Source organism: Pongo abelii, chromosome 13 (genome assembly GCF_028885655.2).
Source record: "Pongo abelii isolate AG06213 chromosome 13, NHGRI_mPonAbe1-v2.0_pri, whole genome shotgun sequence".
Classification (NCBI taxonomy): domain Eukaryota; kingdom Metazoa; phylum Chordata; class Mammalia; order Primates; family Hominidae; genus Pongo; species Pongo abelii.
In genome coordinates, this window is record NC_071998.2 from 31,053,117 (window position 1) to 31,070,921 (window position 17,805).

The 17,805-nt window shown below is 36.6% G+C and overlaps 1 protein-coding gene across 3 annotated transcripts in view; it reads right to left on the minus strand.

Annotated features, from left to right (window-relative positions):
* The window catches only part of IFT74 (intraflagellar transport 74), a 131,199-nt gene that overhangs the window by 104,979 nt on the left and 8,415 nt on the right, over window positions 1-17,805 (minus strand). For 2 of the 3 annotated variants that reach the window (NM_001133674.2, XM_063713910.1), the window contains 2 exon segments: window positions 2,225-2,360; window positions 16,720-16,858. In NM_001133674.2, coding sequence (NP_001127146.1) covers window positions 2,225-2,360; window positions 16,720-16,839 — 256 coding nt within the window. In that variant the 5' untranslated portion in view covers window positions 16,840-16,858. 3 annotated transcript variants of the gene reach the window in all.

The following is a 17,805-nucleotide window of genomic DNA, read 5'->3' on the forward strand; positions in this document are numbered from 1 at the left end:
TTCAGTTTGAAAAGCCACCAGAATAGCAAATCCAAAGCACAATCAGAATTACACTCCACAATTCTCAAGACAGTCTTCATGAATGCCCCAATGAATCAAGAAAAATCACTGAAACTGAAAAGAGAACTAATATCTTAGAATCATGACATAAGGGAAGCTTCAACTAAAACTACGAAGATGGGACTAGAGGTGGGGCTGTTAAGACAGTAGACTCTACAGAACAGGACGATGGAATGAAAATTGAGTCTAAGGGAATCTGGAACAGAGCTGTCCAAAGTAACTTTCTGCAGTGACAGAAATATTCTAAATTAACACTGTCCAGTAAAGTGGACAGAGGGACTACAGAGCACTTAAAATTTGGCTGGTGCTACTGGGGAACTAATTTAAATTTCTGACTACTGGCTGTCATACTGGACACTGTAGACATTCCTCAACGTGAGAAAGTGACTATGATTTTTTATCATTTGTCTCAGAGACTTTTTAAGAAATGGTCTTACATTTCAGTAGAACTAAGGAATTATTCCTGGCCGGGCACGGTGGCTCACACCTGTAATCCCAGCACTTTGGGTGGCTGAGGTGGGAGGATCACTTGAGGTCAGAAGTTCAAGACCAGCCTGGCCAATATGGTAAAGCCCCATCTCTACTAAAAATACAAAAAAATTAGCTGGGCATTGTGGCGTGTGCCTGTAATCCCAGCTACTCAGGAGGCTGAGGCAGGAGAATTGCTTGAACCCGGGAGGCGGAGGTTGCAGTGAGCCAAGATCGCGCCACTGCACTCCAGCCTGGGCGACAGAGAAAGACCCCATCTCAAAAAAAAAAAAAAAAAAAGAAAAGAAAGTGTTCCTAGGTTAAATGTCTCAAACCTTGTAAGAGATGAAGTGTCCTGCAAAGTATAAGAGGTAAAACTAGGTGTATTAACTATAAGGTCTATGCTGAGAAGTAGAGGTAATATCTTATTATACTGGGAAATGGGGCACTAGAGAAGGTAAGAATGAAAGTCACAGTAGACAGTTGTGTGTAGTGGTCATGTTCCGAATTCTTTCTTAAAAGGCTTTGAAGTATACTTGTAGAGACTAACAATCTTAAATTATATTGGTTCTGTTTTGAAGGATAAATTAATACAGAAATAAACCTTTGATAAATTTACTATAGAATTTTAATGTTTTTACCCTTGATGTTTTAAAATAATATTAAACATATAAATATTTCTGTGCATCCACTTTCAAAAGGCTAGTTAAATGACTATGTAATTTTGAAATATTTTTTCATGGTACTGATAATCATTAAGCAAACATTTCTAAATAATCAATTCATTTTTAATATTTAGTGATTTAGATGTTATTAGAATGTAGATGAAAAAATTTAAGTCTCTTGAAAGGGATGATAAACTGTATTACAGAAAGTAGCGTGTATGACATAATTAATTTTGTACTAGCAGTATATCTTCATTCCTGATAGATCATCTGTCAAAAATACAGAAAACAAAAATCTCTGAAACAGTTCACCACAGGCTACTGACCACTGCCTATGATAAAAAGAAAAAAAAAAGGAGTTTACCGTACTTTGGTTTATATATACCACAGATCTAAATTTTAAACTCTAATATATAGTGTATTCTTATGCTTCTCTAAATACATATGCAGAAGCATAATGACAGATTTAATATAAATCTATGTGTTAGCCTCATTTCCTTACATAAGTATTAGAACAGATGCTAATTATCAGAAAAAAAGAAACATTTCTTGACTCACTTCTCATAAATACACAAGTATTTTAAGTGTCATTTTAATATAGAAACTATCCAAACTATTTCAGAGTATTTGTATATAGTACCAAAAATCTAATTTTCAATCTTGAACTTTTCTCCAAGATTATTTCAAAGTTCTTCAAGTTGTACTACAGCTCATGTCAGAAAAATGAAGACTGAAATAGCTCACATCTGTATATAGCTTTCTAATTCAAACTGTATTGTCATATTCACTCTGTTGTTTAACCATCACAATAATTTTGTGAATCAAAGAATAATGATTAGATGCCATAATTCTGATTACATGCCATAATTACATGTAATAATTCTTACATGCTATAATCCTGATTTAATAAAATGGTACTGTAATACTTACTGTTCAAAATATACTCAACTTTTACTTTTTTTAATTGTTCACAATTATTTATTTCTTACAAAACACAGGCCCAAGTGTGATACTTATCTTAAAATAGGTACCTTTCGTCCCAGTTTTCATTCCAGTCAAACCTTGTTGTGTTACAGGGCGATGGGCAACTTTGATTTGAGAAGACAGAACTCCACCAGTCCCTATGGGACAACCACGAGAACCTGGTCTTGCTGTCCCAGGTGGCAACTAAATGACAAACAAGATTTCATTTTTAGTAAACCGGAAAAAACACTGTACATCTGCTATTGTAAAACTGCAAAGACAATTTTTTAAAAAAACAAAATTCTACTTGATTTGTAAAAATGTCCTTATTTTTTAAATGTCTGAATTATTAAATACTGTTGTTCAATTTATTAACATATTTCTTTAACATTTAATGTTCTATGACTATTTAAAAATACATTTCAGGAAAATTTTAAATTCTATATGTAGACATTATTTATAATACCTCAAAACTGGAAAGGAGTTAAATGTCCACAGTAGAAAATGGTTAAATAAGCTGCAGTATATAAAAACGGCAGTTTAAGTTGGGTGCGGTGGCTCACGCCTGTAATCCCAGCACTTTGTGAGGCCAAGGCAGGTGGATAATGTGAGGTCAGGAGTTCAAAACCAGCCTGGACAACATGGCAAAACCCCATCGCTACTAAAAATACAAAAGTTATCCAGGTGTGGTAGCACTCGTCTGTAATCCCAGCTACTTGAGAGGCTGAGCCATGAGAATCGCTTGAATCGGGGAGGTCAAGGCTGCAGTGAGCCGAGATCATGCCACTGCACTCTAGCTTGGGCAACAGAGTGAGACTCAGTCTCAAAATAAGTAAATGAAATAAAAATTAAAAGGCAGTTTACAAGATAGTATTTACAATTCCGTTTTTGTTTGTTTTAGAGACAAGGGCTCACTATGTTACTCAGGCTGGTCTTCAACTACCGGCCTAAAGAGATCCTTCTGCCTCAGCTATCCAAGTAGCTGGGATTACAGGTGAGAATCACTGTGCCCGGTTCATAACTCTACTTTTTTAAAACAAAAAAAGGCTGGAAGTTTGGGCATGGTGGCAGGCACCAACAGTCCCAGCTACTTGGCAATCTGAGATGAGAGGATTGTTTAAAACCCAGGAGTTCGAGGCCAGCCTGGAGAACATAAAGAGACCGCCTTTTAAAAAAACAAACAATAAAGACAAAAATAAAAATGTTAAAAACTATATGAAAAAATAGTAATGATGATCGATAATGATATTATAGTTGATTTTTATTTTCTTCTTTATAGAATTTGGTATTTTCAGCCTTATTGCAAGGAGTATATATTACCTTTAAAAATCAGGAAAAAATAAAAAAACTTTAATCTTGTAAAAACAAATGGATATAAATCCATCCTAAGATGACCAAGTAAGTACTAAAGGGCTTACATTGTTAAACAAGCATTCATATTATTACTCAACATGATTCTCTACTTCAGGTATGCAAAATCCAACATAACACTATATGACCTCAGGAAAGGCCAAAAGACTCCCTTTATGTCATTTCATATAATACATACAGGCATAAGAAGATATAAAAGATGTGAGATATGGCAAGGTTTCTCTTCAAACAGCCTGCTCAGCTACTTATTCTGTAATTCCCCCTTGCCTTTCTTCTCCTTTTTTCTTCTTTCTGATTTTACTACATGCCCAGGCATGCCACAGCCCCAGCTCACATTCCTTTCCTTATTTAGGAAAAGACTGGCTCTCTAGTCCTCTGTAGATGACCCCTTCCTCCTCTCCCCTCTCTCCCATGATGTGCCCACCTTATCTAAGAAAGCTTAAATGTTTAGCCAATTGGGTCTAGTTTAGATTGTGCAGTCCGACCCCAGCCAATGGGAAAAGGGCACAAGGGCAGGAGTCGCATTAGGAATAAAAGCTTCTACTCTACTTTCTTCAGTGTGCTCTCGTGACAAGCAGCCCTGTGAGAAGCACCCTACTGCGCAAAAGTAAATTTGCTTTGCTGAGAAATCCTTTGTTTGAGTACTCATCTTTCTTTACGACTCCAAGCTTTATTTCTAACAATTCTGGGGGCTTGTCCAGGATTCCCATTCTCCTTCAAGAAGAGGTCTTCAGTCACCCCACCCAGGAGGAGACGTGGCCCACCGTCCCGTTGCAGTGGCCTCAGGGACGGGAGACTGAGACCCACCCATTGTGACAAACAAATCCAAGCTCTCAGCAACAGGGAAAGGAGAGGCTTACAACACTGTGGCGACCAAGTAACTCTGTGTACAGACCAAGGTGAAAAACGGTACAAGAGCAACAAAGTATTTCCTAGGTGGTCAGGGTATCTTGGAGGATAAAAGTGTGTGTAGATGATGTTAACACTACTGCTGTGTGGATTGACTGGGTCCTAACTGCGCGGTCCCATGGTCACCTCATGTGGCAGATCCTGCCATTTCCCACAAGGAAGCAGCCAGAGTGGAAAAAGCGAAAGAAGGGGGCAAGGAGCCTCCAACAGGTGGGGCTAAAGGACAGGCAAGAAATCTCTAATACGAGGGACTGAGCCTTAACAATCCCTACGGAAATCGATAGGCAAGAAATCTCTAATATGAGGGATTGAGCCTCAGAACCTCAGTGAGCTTCTGAAAGGAGGGAGGGCGAGAAATCTCTAGTAGGAGAGGTTGAGAAGCTCCAGGGAAAGGCCTATTTCAGTTAGACACCATCCCAAACCTCCAAGACGGGAAATGTTTCACGTAAGACAGGAAAAATAAAGAGCCAAGAGCGTGATGAAATTCCTCCTGATAGTCCCTTGGGACTTATGTTAAAATATTGGAAAGATAATGAAAGAACTAAACATAAAAGAAAACAGCAAATGATAAAATATTGTTGTTTTATTTGGACTGAAGGCCCATCCTCAAACCCTCAGTTTTCCGGCCAAAATTTGCTTCCAATGAAGAGTGGATTTGTCAGCTCTTAATTGAACATGTTAATGACAAAAGCCCTGTCTCCCAAAAGGAAACAGACTATGCTCTTTGTTGGAGGCAAGAACCTGTCCTCCTTTACCCTTTAAAAACCACAGGGAACAAGCCAGAAACCAACTCCTCTAACAGAGAAAGAGTCCCTGTTCCTAAACAACCCATACCCACCAACGCATGGGATCCTCTGGATCATCTTCCTCTGCTCAGTGCCCCTGACCCTCCCCCTCAGGCAGCTGCTGCCGCCTCAGGTCTCATTCCAGATCCTTTCCCTGCTCACATTATTCCTCCTCCTTATAACCCTGACTTTGGGAATTATCATCCCATGAGCCTGTGCCCTCCCAGCCTATTAAGGACCCCTCCCTGAAAGGACTTCAATGTGAGATAGAACAATGTAAAAAGGATATCCAAAATTTCCCATTTCCCTCCACACCTAAGGAGTCAGCCCCGACTCTCTTCCCCTTAAAAGAGGTGCCACAAGGAGGGGGAGCCATTGGCTTTGTAAATATTCCCTTGACCAGTTCAGACGTGTGAAGTTTGAAAAAAAGAGCTTAAGCTCCTGTTGGATGACCCTTATGGGGTGGCTGATCAAGTTGATCAATTCTTAGGACCTCAGTTATATACCTGGGTCGAGTTAATGTCCATCTCAGGCATCCTCTTTTTGGAGGAGAAAAAAAGCATAACTGTAAGGCTGCTATGGCAATTTGGAAATGTGAATACTCTCCTGGTCAGAATGTCCCTACCGCGGACCAAAAATTTCCCACTTAAGACCTCAGGTGGGACAATAATAATGCAGCTCACCAGGAAAACATGGAAGATCTAAGGGAAATGATAATAAAAGGAATTAAGGAATCAATACCCCAAACTCAAAACCTCTCTAAAGCATTTGATATACAACAACAAAAAAAGATGAGGGGCCTATAAAATTCTTAGGCTAAAGGAGCAAATGAAACAGTATGTAGGCCTAAATTTGGAAGACCCCCTTGGGCCGGGAATGTTTAAGCTCCATTTTGTCACTAAGAATTGACCAGATATTTCAAAAAAGTTACAAAAATTAGAAAATTGGGAAGACCGACCGCTAAGTAAACTTCTTAGGAAAGCTCAAAAAGTGTATGTAAGGAGAGACAAAGAAAAGCAAAAACAAAGAGCAAAACTCGTGCTATCCACCTTTCAACAGGTGGCTCCAAACCCATATGCTTCTCAACAAGGCTTCCAGGGAGCCAAGAACTATAAAGGATCCAAACCCCCGTTCAAAGGAACCAAGCCTCCAATTAGAGGACCTGGGCCTTCATTTCCTAGGCCCTCTAAAGAGTGTGGAGGAGCAAAGTCAAAGAATCCCAGAATTGCAAGGGAGGAAGGACAAGATATGTTACAAATGTGGAACAGGCCACTTCAAGAGACAATGTCCCAAATTAAAAAGGGAAAAAGAAGTCCTTCCACTCATGACTTTCAAGGAAGAATAGGAGAGTCAGGGGCTCTGTCTCTTTTAATTTGAGTCACACCAGGAGCTCTTGATAAATTTAGAGGTGGAACCTATATGTGAACTTATCACCTTTTTAATTGATTCAGGAGTGTCTCACTCCTCTGTTTGTCTCACTCCATCTAATCTTGCTGGCTCTTCAGAAAAACTGGGGTAAAAGGAGAAGGAGAAGGATTTAAGGCAAAAATCTTAGAAAATACAAAAGTCAAACATCAAGATCTATTAACTCATATTCAATTTTTGTTGATCCCTGAGGTGGGAACTAATCTATCAGAAAAAGTCTTAACGCTAAAATTAGGCATAGGCCTTCAAGCTGGCCCTAAGGGATTCCTCACCTCATTAAATCTACTCACCACTGTAGATGAAAAATACATTCATCCTGATGTCTGGTCAAGAGAAGGGAATCGAGAAAAACTTCAAGTTCCCCCAATACACATCAAACTAAAAACTCCTGGGGACATAGTAAGGAGAAAGCAATACCCCATTCCCTTCGAAGGCAGGACAGAGTTAAAGCCTGTAATTGAGAGTCTCATTAAAGATGGACTCCTTAAAACCTGTATGTCTCTCTATAATACCCCAATCCTGCCTGTCAAGAAATCAGATGGGTCATACTGATTAGCACAAGACCTCAGAGCTATTAACCAGATAGTCCAGACCACTCAACCTGTTGTCCCCAACCCTTACACCATTTTCAGCCAAATTCCTTATGATCATCAGTGGTTCACAGTAATAGATTTGAAGGATGCTTTCTGGGCATGCCCCTTGGCTGAGGATAGCCGAGACATATTTGCCTTTGAGTGAGAAGATCCCCATTCAGAGCGAAAACAACAATATTGATGGACAGTCTTACCCCAAGGGTTTACAGACTCCCCTAACCTCTTTGGTCAAATTCTAGAACAAGTATCAGAAAAAGTTGTTGTCCCAAAGCAAATATGCCTGCTTCAGCATGTGGATGATATTCTCATATCTGGTGAAGATATAAAAAAAGTGGGTGACTTCTCTATACATATTCTTAACCACCAACAGTTTGAGGGGTTATGGGTCTCAAAAGGAAAGCTTCAATATACAGAGCCCGAAGTTAAATATTTAAGCCACCTAATAAGTGCAGGTAAGCAAAGAATAGGGCCCAAATGGATTGAGTGAATTGTGTCCTTACCACTGCCTCAAACTGAGCAAGAACCAAAAAAACTTTTAGGATTAATTGGATATTGCCGTGTATGGATTGACTTATACTCACTAAAAAGTAAATTTTTGTATGAGAAACTTACCCAGTGGAAGCCTGACCATCTCTTGTGGACTTCCAATAAAATCCATCAGATTAAAGAGCTGAAAGAGATGCTCATAACTGCCCCTGTTCTAGCCCTACCTTCCCTAGAAAAGCCATTTCACCTTTTTGTTAATGTGAATAATGGGGTAGCTTTAGAAGTGCTTACCCAAGAGCATGGAGGTAACCGGCAGCCCGTGGCCTTTCTGTCAAAAGTTATAGACCCAGTCACCTGTGGATGGCCTCAATGCATCCAGTCCATTGCAGCTACAGCAGTACTGGTTGAAGAAAGTAAAAAGTTAACCTTCGGAGGAAAACTGACAGTAAGCACGACACCAAGTTAGAACTATCTTAAACCAAGAAATAGAGAGGTGAATCACTGACTCAAGAATTTTAAAGTATAAGACCATTCTGTTAAAAAAAAGATGATTTAACATTAACTACTGATAATTCACTCAACCTAGCTGGTTTCTTAACAGGGGATCTAAACCTAAAAAGGGAGCACACATGTTTAGATCTAATTGATTACCATACAAAGGTCCAGCCAGACTTAAGAGAAACTCCCTTCAAGACAGGGCGACACTTATTTATAGATGGGTCCTCCCGGGTAATTGAAGAGAAAAGACATAATGGGTATTCAGTAATTGATGGAAAAACTCTTGAGGAAGTAGAGTCAGGAAGATTGCCCAATAATTGGTCTGCCCAAACTTGTAAACTATTGGCACTCAGCCAAGCTTTGAAACATTTACAGAACCAAGAAGGAACTATCTATACTGATTCTAAGTACGCCTTTGGAGTGGCTCATACATTAAAAAAAAAAATTGGACTGAGAATGGTCTTAATAGTAAAGGCCAAGACTTGGTCCAAAAAGAACTAATTGTCCATGTCTTAAACAATCTCCAGTTGCCAGAAGAGATAGCTATTGTACATGTCCCAGGGCATCAAAATGACTTTTCCTTCCCAAGTCAAGGAAATAACCTTGCAGATCAAATAGCCAAACAAGTTGCCATTTCTTCTGAAACACCTGTCTTTCACTTAATTCCTTGCCTTCCCTCTCCTACCACAGTCCCCATTTTCTCTTCCACTGAAAAAGAAAAATTAATAAAAATAGGAGCTAAAGAAAACACAGAAGGAAAATGGATATTACCGGATCAAAGAGAGATGTTATCCAAACCTCTCATGAGGGAGGTCTTCTCTCAAGTACATCAAGGAGCCCACTGGAGACCCCAAGCTATGTGTGATGTGGTTTTCAGAGTTTATGAGTGGATCAGAATTTATACCCTAGCCAAACAGGTCACAGACAGTTGCTTAATATATAAAAAAACCTAATAAGCAAGCTCTAAGAAAATCACTCCTCAGGGGAAGAGATCCAGGGCTAAGACCATTCCAAAGTGTTCAAATTAACTACACTAAAATGCCCCCAGTCGGTTGCCTGAAGTATTTATTGATAATAGTAAATCACTTTACTCACTGTGTAGAGACTATCTCCTTCTCAAGCGCAACTGCTAGTAATGCAGTTATAAAGGCATTAATTGAAAACATCATACCCAGGTTTAGACTAATAGAAAACATTGATTCAGACAAGGAACCCATTTCATGGCACATGTCATTAGAGAGTTAGCACAGGTGCTAGACATAAAATGGGAATACCACATCCCTTGGCATCCATCCTCTTCAGGAAGAGTAGAAAGAATGAACCAAACCCTAAAAAGTCACCAGACCAAATTAGTCCTAGAAACCCGGTTACCCTGGATTAAATGTCTCCCCATTGCCTTGTTAAGAGTCACAACTGCCCCTTGAAAAGATGTCAGTTTATCCCCTTATGAATTACTTGGGAATTATTTTGAGCATAGGGGCCAGGAAGAGTACTAATTCCTGAGAATGTGTTGGACACAGGAAGACTGCCAACTATAAATTCAAATGAAATGAGTTAATGGTTAACCCGAGTGATCTTTAGAAGAGAATGTTAAATCTCTTCCTGGTAAATTTTCTGAATAATTTCTTCTTTGGCTTTATGCAAGCATAACTGTGAGACCTACTCAACTAATTATGCTACTTTTTGTTTTCCATTCACCAGGTGAAAGTATAAAGAACATATAAATTAAAACCGTACACATTAAAAATAATGAAGTGGATGTATATTTATTCACTTGGCAACATATTCATAATATATTGCTGAAAGAAATAGATGAGCAAAATAACAATGTATACAGTACTATCTTGATTTTGGAACAGACCAAAGTCATACAAACTGTGTATGTATGTGTGTGTGTTTATAAATACATTAAAAAGTCTAGAAGATACTGTTGACAGTGGTTATACCTACAATAGGAAGGAACTCTGATACTTCTCCATTGTTTGTATGTTTTATAACAAGCATTACTATTTTCAAAAATGCAAACATTAAATAGGTGAAGTCACTGCAAGGAAAAAGTCACTTTTGCAATGCCCTCACCACAGCATATAATCAGAATGTCTGAAGTCAATGTGAAGGAAAGAATTTTAAAATTAATAAGAGAAAAGTATCTAGTCACCTATAAAGACAATCCTATCAGAATAAAAGCAGACCTTTCAGTGGAAATTAAAAAAAAACAACAACAAATAAAAAAGAGAATAGGATGTCATTTTCGAAGTGCTAAGGAAAAAACCAAAAACCAACAACAAAAAAACTGTCAGCCACGAATTTTATATCCTGACAGAATAAGATTCATAAATGAAGGAGAAATAAAGTATTTCCAGGACAAGCAAATGCTGAGGGAATGTGTCACCACTAGGCCATTCCTACAGTAAATGTTCAAAGGGGTCTTCAACATAGAAATTAAAGCTGGATATACAGTATCACAAAAACACATAACAATATTAAACTCACAGTTCTTATAAAACAATCACAAAGGAAGAGGACAAAATAATCAAATGCCAACATGAAAGAATTTCATCAAAACATAAAGATAAAAAGACAGAGAAAAAGAAAGAAACAAATAATTTACACAACTTAAAAATGACAGGAACAAAGCTTCACATATCATTATTAACTGTGAATGTAATGTAAATGAATTGAATTATTCACTTAAAAGATACATATTAGCAGAAGATTTTAAAAAAACAACAACATAATCCAACTATATCCTGCCTATGAGAAACATATCTAGCCCTAAAAGACACACGTAGGCTAAAAATAAAAGAGTGGGAAAAGGTATTCCACACTACCAAAAGCAAGCAAGAGTAGCTATACATACATCTTCAAATCAAAAACAGTTTTAAAAAAAAAAGACAAGAAGGTCATTATATAATAATAAAGGAATCAATTAAGCAAGAGATACAATAATCCTAAATATATATGTATCTTCTCTGACCATAATGGAATAAAACCACAAATTGATAACAAGAGGAATTTTGGAAACTATACCAACAAATAGAAATATGTTCCTGAATGACCAGTGGGTCAAAGAAGAGATTAAAAAGGAAATTTTTTAAAACTCTTGAAACAAATTACAATGGAAACACAACATATCCAAAACCTATGCAATACAGCAAAAGCAGTACTAAGAGGAAAGTTTATATCTGTAAGTGCCTACATTAAAAAAGTAGAAAAACAAAATAAACAACGTAATAATGCATATTAAAGAATCAGATAAGCATGAGCAAACCAAACACAAAATTCACATTAGAAATTCATAAAGATCACAGTAGAAATAAATGAAACTGAAACAAAAAAATATAAAAGATCAACGAAACACAAAGTTGGTGTTTTGAAAAGATAAACAAAATCAACGAACTTTTAGCCAGACTAATGAAAAAAAGAGGGAAGACTCAAATAAATATAATCAGAAATGAAAAAAAAAAGATATGACAACTGATAACAGAACTCAAAGGATCATTAGAGGCCACTATGAGCAACTCTATGCCAGTAAGTTGGAAAATCTGGAAGAAATGAACAAATGATTAAACACATACAACCAATGGAAACTGAACCATAAAGAAATCCAAAACCTGAACAGACCAATAACAAATAATGAGATCCAAGCCATAATAAAAAGTGTCCCGGCTCGGCGCGGTGGCTCACGCCTGTAATCCCAGCACTTTGGGAGGCCGAGGTAGGTGGATCACGAGGTCAGGAGTTCAAGACTAGCCTGACCAACATGGTGAAACCCAGTCTCTACTAAAAATATAAAAATTAGCCAGATGTGGTAGCGCACGCCTGTAATCCCAGCTACTCGGGAGGCTGAGGCAGGAGAATCACTTGAACCCGGGAGGCGGAGGTTGCAGTGAGCAGAGATAGCGTCACTGCATTCCAGCCTGGGCGACAGAGTAAGATTACATCTCAAAAAAAAAAAAATTTTTTTTTTTAATTTAAAAAAAGTCTTCCAGCAAAGACAAGCTCAGGACCTGATGACTTCACTGCTGAGTTCCACCAAACATTTAAAAAAGAACTAATACCGATCCTACTAAAACTATTCTGAGAAATAGAAGAGGAGAAAATGCTTTCAAACTCATTCTACAAGACCAGTATTACCCTGATTAAAAAAAAAAAACAGTGCACATGTACCCTAAAACTTAAAGTATAATAATAATAAAATAAAAAAAAACCAGACAAGACATATGAAGAAAACAGAAAACTATAGGCCAATATCCCTGATGAACATTGATGCAAAAATCCTCAACAAAGTACCAGCAAACTGAATTAAACAACACATTAAAAAGATCATTTGTCATGACTCACTGGTATTTACCCCAGGTATGTAAAGATAGTTCAACATGTGCAAATCAATCAATGTGATAGATCATACCAACAGACTGAAAGACAAAAGCCTTCCGTTGATATTGTAAAAGCATTTGATGACATTTAACATCTCCTGATGATAAAAATCCTCAAAAAACCAGGTATAGAAGGAAGATATCTAAATACAATAAAAGCTATATATGACAGATCCACAGCTAGTATCCTATGGAATGAGGAAAAACTGAAAGCCTTTCCTCTAAGATCTAGAACACAACAAGGATGCCCACGTTCACCACTGTTATTCAACATAGTACTGGAATTCCTGGCCAGAGCAATCAGACAACAAAAAGAAATAAAGGGCATCCAAACTGGAAAGGAAGAAGTCAAATTAACTCTGTTTGCAGATGATATGATCTTATATTTGGAAAAACCTAAAGACTCCGCCAAAAAAACTATCCAAACTGATAAATAGTAAATTCAGTAAAACTCAGAAAAATTGCAGGATACAAAAATCAATAGCATTTCTATATGCTAACAGTGAACAATATGAAAAAAAATCAAGAAAGTTGTCCCATTTACAATAGCTACAAATAAAATAAAATACCTAGGAATTAACCCCAGAAGTGAAAGATCTCTACAATGAAAACTATAAAACACTGATGCAATGAACTGAAGAGAACACCAAAAAATAGAAAGATATTCCATGTTCATGGATTGGAAGAATCAACATTGTCAAAATATCCAGAATATCCAAATTAATCTACAAATTCAATGCAATCCTTATCAAAATATCAATGACATTCTTCTCAAAAATAGAAAAAAAAAAATCCTAAAATTTATATAGAACCATAAAAGATCTAGGATAGCCAAACCCATCCTGAATTAAAAAAAAAAAAAAAGAAAGAAAAAAAGAAAAAGAAAAGCATACTGGCATAAAAACAGAATAGAGAACCCAGAAATAAATCCATATATCTAGAGTGAACATATTTTTGACAAAGATGCAAGGAACGTACACTGAGGAAATGCCAGTTTCTTCAATAAATGGTACTGGGAGAACTGGATATCCATAGACAAAAGAATGAAACTAGACCCATATCTCTCACCATATACAAGAATCAAATTAAAATGGATTAAAGACCTAAATTAAGACCTCAAACTATGAAACTACTAAAAGAAAACATGGGGGAAATTATCCAGAACATTGGTCTAAGCAAAGATTTCTTAAGTAATATCCCACAAGCAAAGGAAACCAAAGCAAAAATGAACAAATAGAAACACATCAAGTTAAAAAGCACCTGCACAGCAAACAATCAACAAAGTGAAGGGACAACCAACATAATAGGAGAAAATATATGAAAACTATCCATCTGACAAGAAATTAATAAACAGAATATATAAGCAGCTCCAACAACTCACTAGCAAAAAACTCTAATAATACAATAAAAAATGGGCAAAAGGTCTGAATAGAAAACTTCTCAAAAGAAGATATACAAACGTCAAACAGGTATATGAAAAGGTGCTCAACATCACTGATCATCAGAGAAATGCAAATCAAAACTACAATGAGATATCATCTCATCCCAGTTAAAATGACTTTTATCCAAAAGAAAGGCAACAGCAAATGCTGACAAATATATAGAGAAAAGGGAACCTTTGTACAGTATTGGTGGGAATGTAAGTTAGTATAACCACTATGGAGAACAGTATGGAAGTTCCTCAAAAAACTAAAAATAGAACTATCATATGATCCAGCAATCCCACTGCAAAAGGAAAGAAATCATTATTTCAAAAAGATACCTGCATTCCTGTTTATCACACTACTTGCCACAATAGCGAATATATGAAAAAAAACCTGACTGTCCATCAATGGAGATGGAGGGCTATGTAAAGAAAATGTGGTATACACGTATATACATATATATATACACACACACATATACACATATATATATACACATACTATGAAACACTACTCTGCCATAATAAAGAATGAAATCATGTCTTTTGCAGCAATATGGATGGAACCAGAGGCCATGATCCTAAGTGAAACAATTCAGAAAGAGAAAGTCAAATACCACATGTTCTCACTTATAAGTGGGAGCTAAACAATGGGTACATATGGACATACAGAGTGAGATAATAGACACTAAAGATTACAAAAGATGGGTGGGAGGAAGGTGAGGGTTGCTAAATTACATATTTGGTACAGTGTTTACTATTCAGGTGATGGGTACACTAAAAGCCCACACTTCATCATTACATAACATATGTATGTAAGACAACTGATCTACCCCATAAATACATACAAATTTTAAAATTTTACAAATAAACAAATAGATAACTTGCCTGGCAAATAGTAGGTGGCCAATAAATGTCAGATTCTTTTTATAAATATTTAATTATCAATTTTTGCTGGAATAAAAGAAAAAGATACCCTTATTATCCTATGTATGAAGACTTTAGAAAAATTATTTCAGTCTAAGTTGATGACGATGTCCTAATATTATTACCTGAAACTCTAGAAAAAAAAAATCCGAAACCTTTAGGAAAATCTGACTTTAACAAAATTATTCCCTCCAAAAAATGCTGCTCTTCTTATGAGTTAACCATAGGACCCAACATTATCTGTAGTTTGCAGTTAGCCTACTGTAGGAGCTTGAGTATTAGCCCGCTGCACTTTCTCAGTTGAAATCACCTGTGTGAACATCAGATAAATTTATGGACATTTGTGTCTATTCATTTATTTCCATTTCAATTCTATGTATTTATAAATTTATGTTTTCTATGTTAAATTGATATCACTTTTAAACTTTTGTTAAAGTATATTATTTTCTGAAATATCTTGAAAGTAGTTTCTAATGACTATCTAACAGCCTATTATAGGGATATACATACCATTATTTAAGATTCACCTGTTTTAAGTCTTCTAGGTTGTTTCCCAATTTTTACATTATAATGATAATGCAAATGTAATAATTATCTTTACAGGATATCCTTCTGCTTAGAATATCAACTCAAAAACTTCATCTAACTTTTCTTGATATGATGTGTTTCTCTTATTCACTATTTATGACACACTCTCTTATATTAAGCTCTTTAACATTTACTAGAGTTTATCTCCAGGTGCCATGGCAATCGGAATATTGTTTCACTCATTGTCTATAACAGATTTTACATTAGAGTATTGTACTTTTTCTTATTTTTGTTGTATTGTTCTACATGACTTTTAGAATAGTTTTATAATATTACCCCTAGCCTCAAAAGAAATGTCATGAAATTTTGATTGGACATAAGGCTTGTAGTCTTAATACAGAAAGAACACTTAAAAATTAGTAAAGTTTACCTTTTAATTTTAAGATTCTGATCCTATATATGGTATATATATTATAAATGTTTGTACCAGTTGTCATCTCTCTTTTAATTTTTTATGGTGTTTTATTTTTTGTATATTCAGATATATAATAAAAATACTTTCCTTTTCAGTACTTGTTATTTCTGTCACTTTTAGAAAGCCTAGCCCAACATTTTCCTCTACTACATTTATGGTTTCATTTTTGAAATACCAAGTTTCTAAACTATGTAGAATTCTGATAAAAGGTATAAGAGAGGATTAAAAATACTTTTAAACAAACGGTTTAACAATTATTGGAATGTTCTATTGAATGCTCCATGTTTTGCCAACTGATTTGAAACACACATTAATCATTAACTAAATTCTTATATGCTTGATTCTATTTCTGGTCTATTCCATTTCATTTTATTCTGGCCCCAATACACTATTCAACTAAAATTATTGCAGCTTTAAATTGAGTATCTGCAGAAGCAGGCATCTTCTTCCCAGAGTGTCTTTCAAACACTCTTCCACATTTACATTTCCAGATGCTTTCCAAAAAACAACACAAACATGTTTAATAATATGCTTATGAAATAAAGAAACAACAAAGTAGAATCTCTTATTACAGAGGGGATTTCCAACTTCTATCACAATATATGCACAAGCATTCAACAGATTTTTTTTTGAGACAGAGTCTCAAAAACTCAAAAACTGGGGTGCAGTGGCATGATCATAGTTCACTGAAGCCCCAGTCTCCTGGACTCAAGTGGTCCTCCCACCTTGGCCTCCCAAAGTAAATAGATTTGTTTCAAACTTACTGCAGTTGCCACTCGAATATTTCCTGATAGGGGTCGTATCCCAGAAGGAGGCCTTCCTGTTAACCCAACTCCACCTCTTGAAACAGGGCGAGCTGCTGAAGATTTGTGATTGCTGGCCATTGTTTCTTCACTTTAATCGCTGTTTGGAAGCAATAAATAGTTCAATCCTTTGATGTCTTCTCTAGCAAGACAATAATGACCCATCATACCCTTACATTTAATTCACAACAATTGTTCTTGCAAACTGCCATTCTGTGTACCACTACAAGGCTAATTTTGTTCAAATATGACATCGTGCTCCATTTACAACTATGAGATTGTTTCTTGCAACATTCCTTCCTCATCTTTCTATTATCTTACCAAAATGCAAGCCCCTCTATTATCCATTTCTTTAGTATTCTCATCCCATACTCTGGTAAATTTTCTCTCCTGTCATAGCCAACATCTTTCTTTGCTCCTAATCCTTTCTCTGCCCTTTCTGGTCCATGATTAACTCTTATATTCTGAATCTTGTTACAAATACTTTCATTTTCTTAACTTTAACAGAATCTTGGTTTCCCCTGAGAGTAACACTTTCGGTAGTCCAAGTGTTTTAGCTTCCTGTCCCACAATTTTAAAGCAAAGGAGGTGGCACTTTTCTTGCTCCTCAGGGTCACTTTCAAAACATTCTTCCACACCTTTAAAAAAATTAACAAGAGGCCAGGCGCGGTGGCTCACACATGTAACCCCAGCACTTTGGTAGGCCAAGGCAGGTGGATCACGAGGTCAGCAGATCGAGACCATCCTGGCCAACACAGGGAAACCCCGTCTCTACTAAAAATACAAAAAATTAGCTGGGCGTGGTAGCAGGTGCCTGTAGTCCCAGCTACTCCGGAGGCTGAGGCAGGAGAACGGCATGAACCCGGGAGGCAGAGTTTGTAGTGAGCCGAGATTGCGCCACTGCACTCCAGCCTAGGCGACACAGTGAGACTCCATCCCAAAAATAAAAAATAAATAAATAAATAAATAAATAAACAAGATTCACTTCCTCTGAGGATCTGGGAATGCAACAATATTGCCTTCATCTTTCCTGGTTCCTGGTAATTA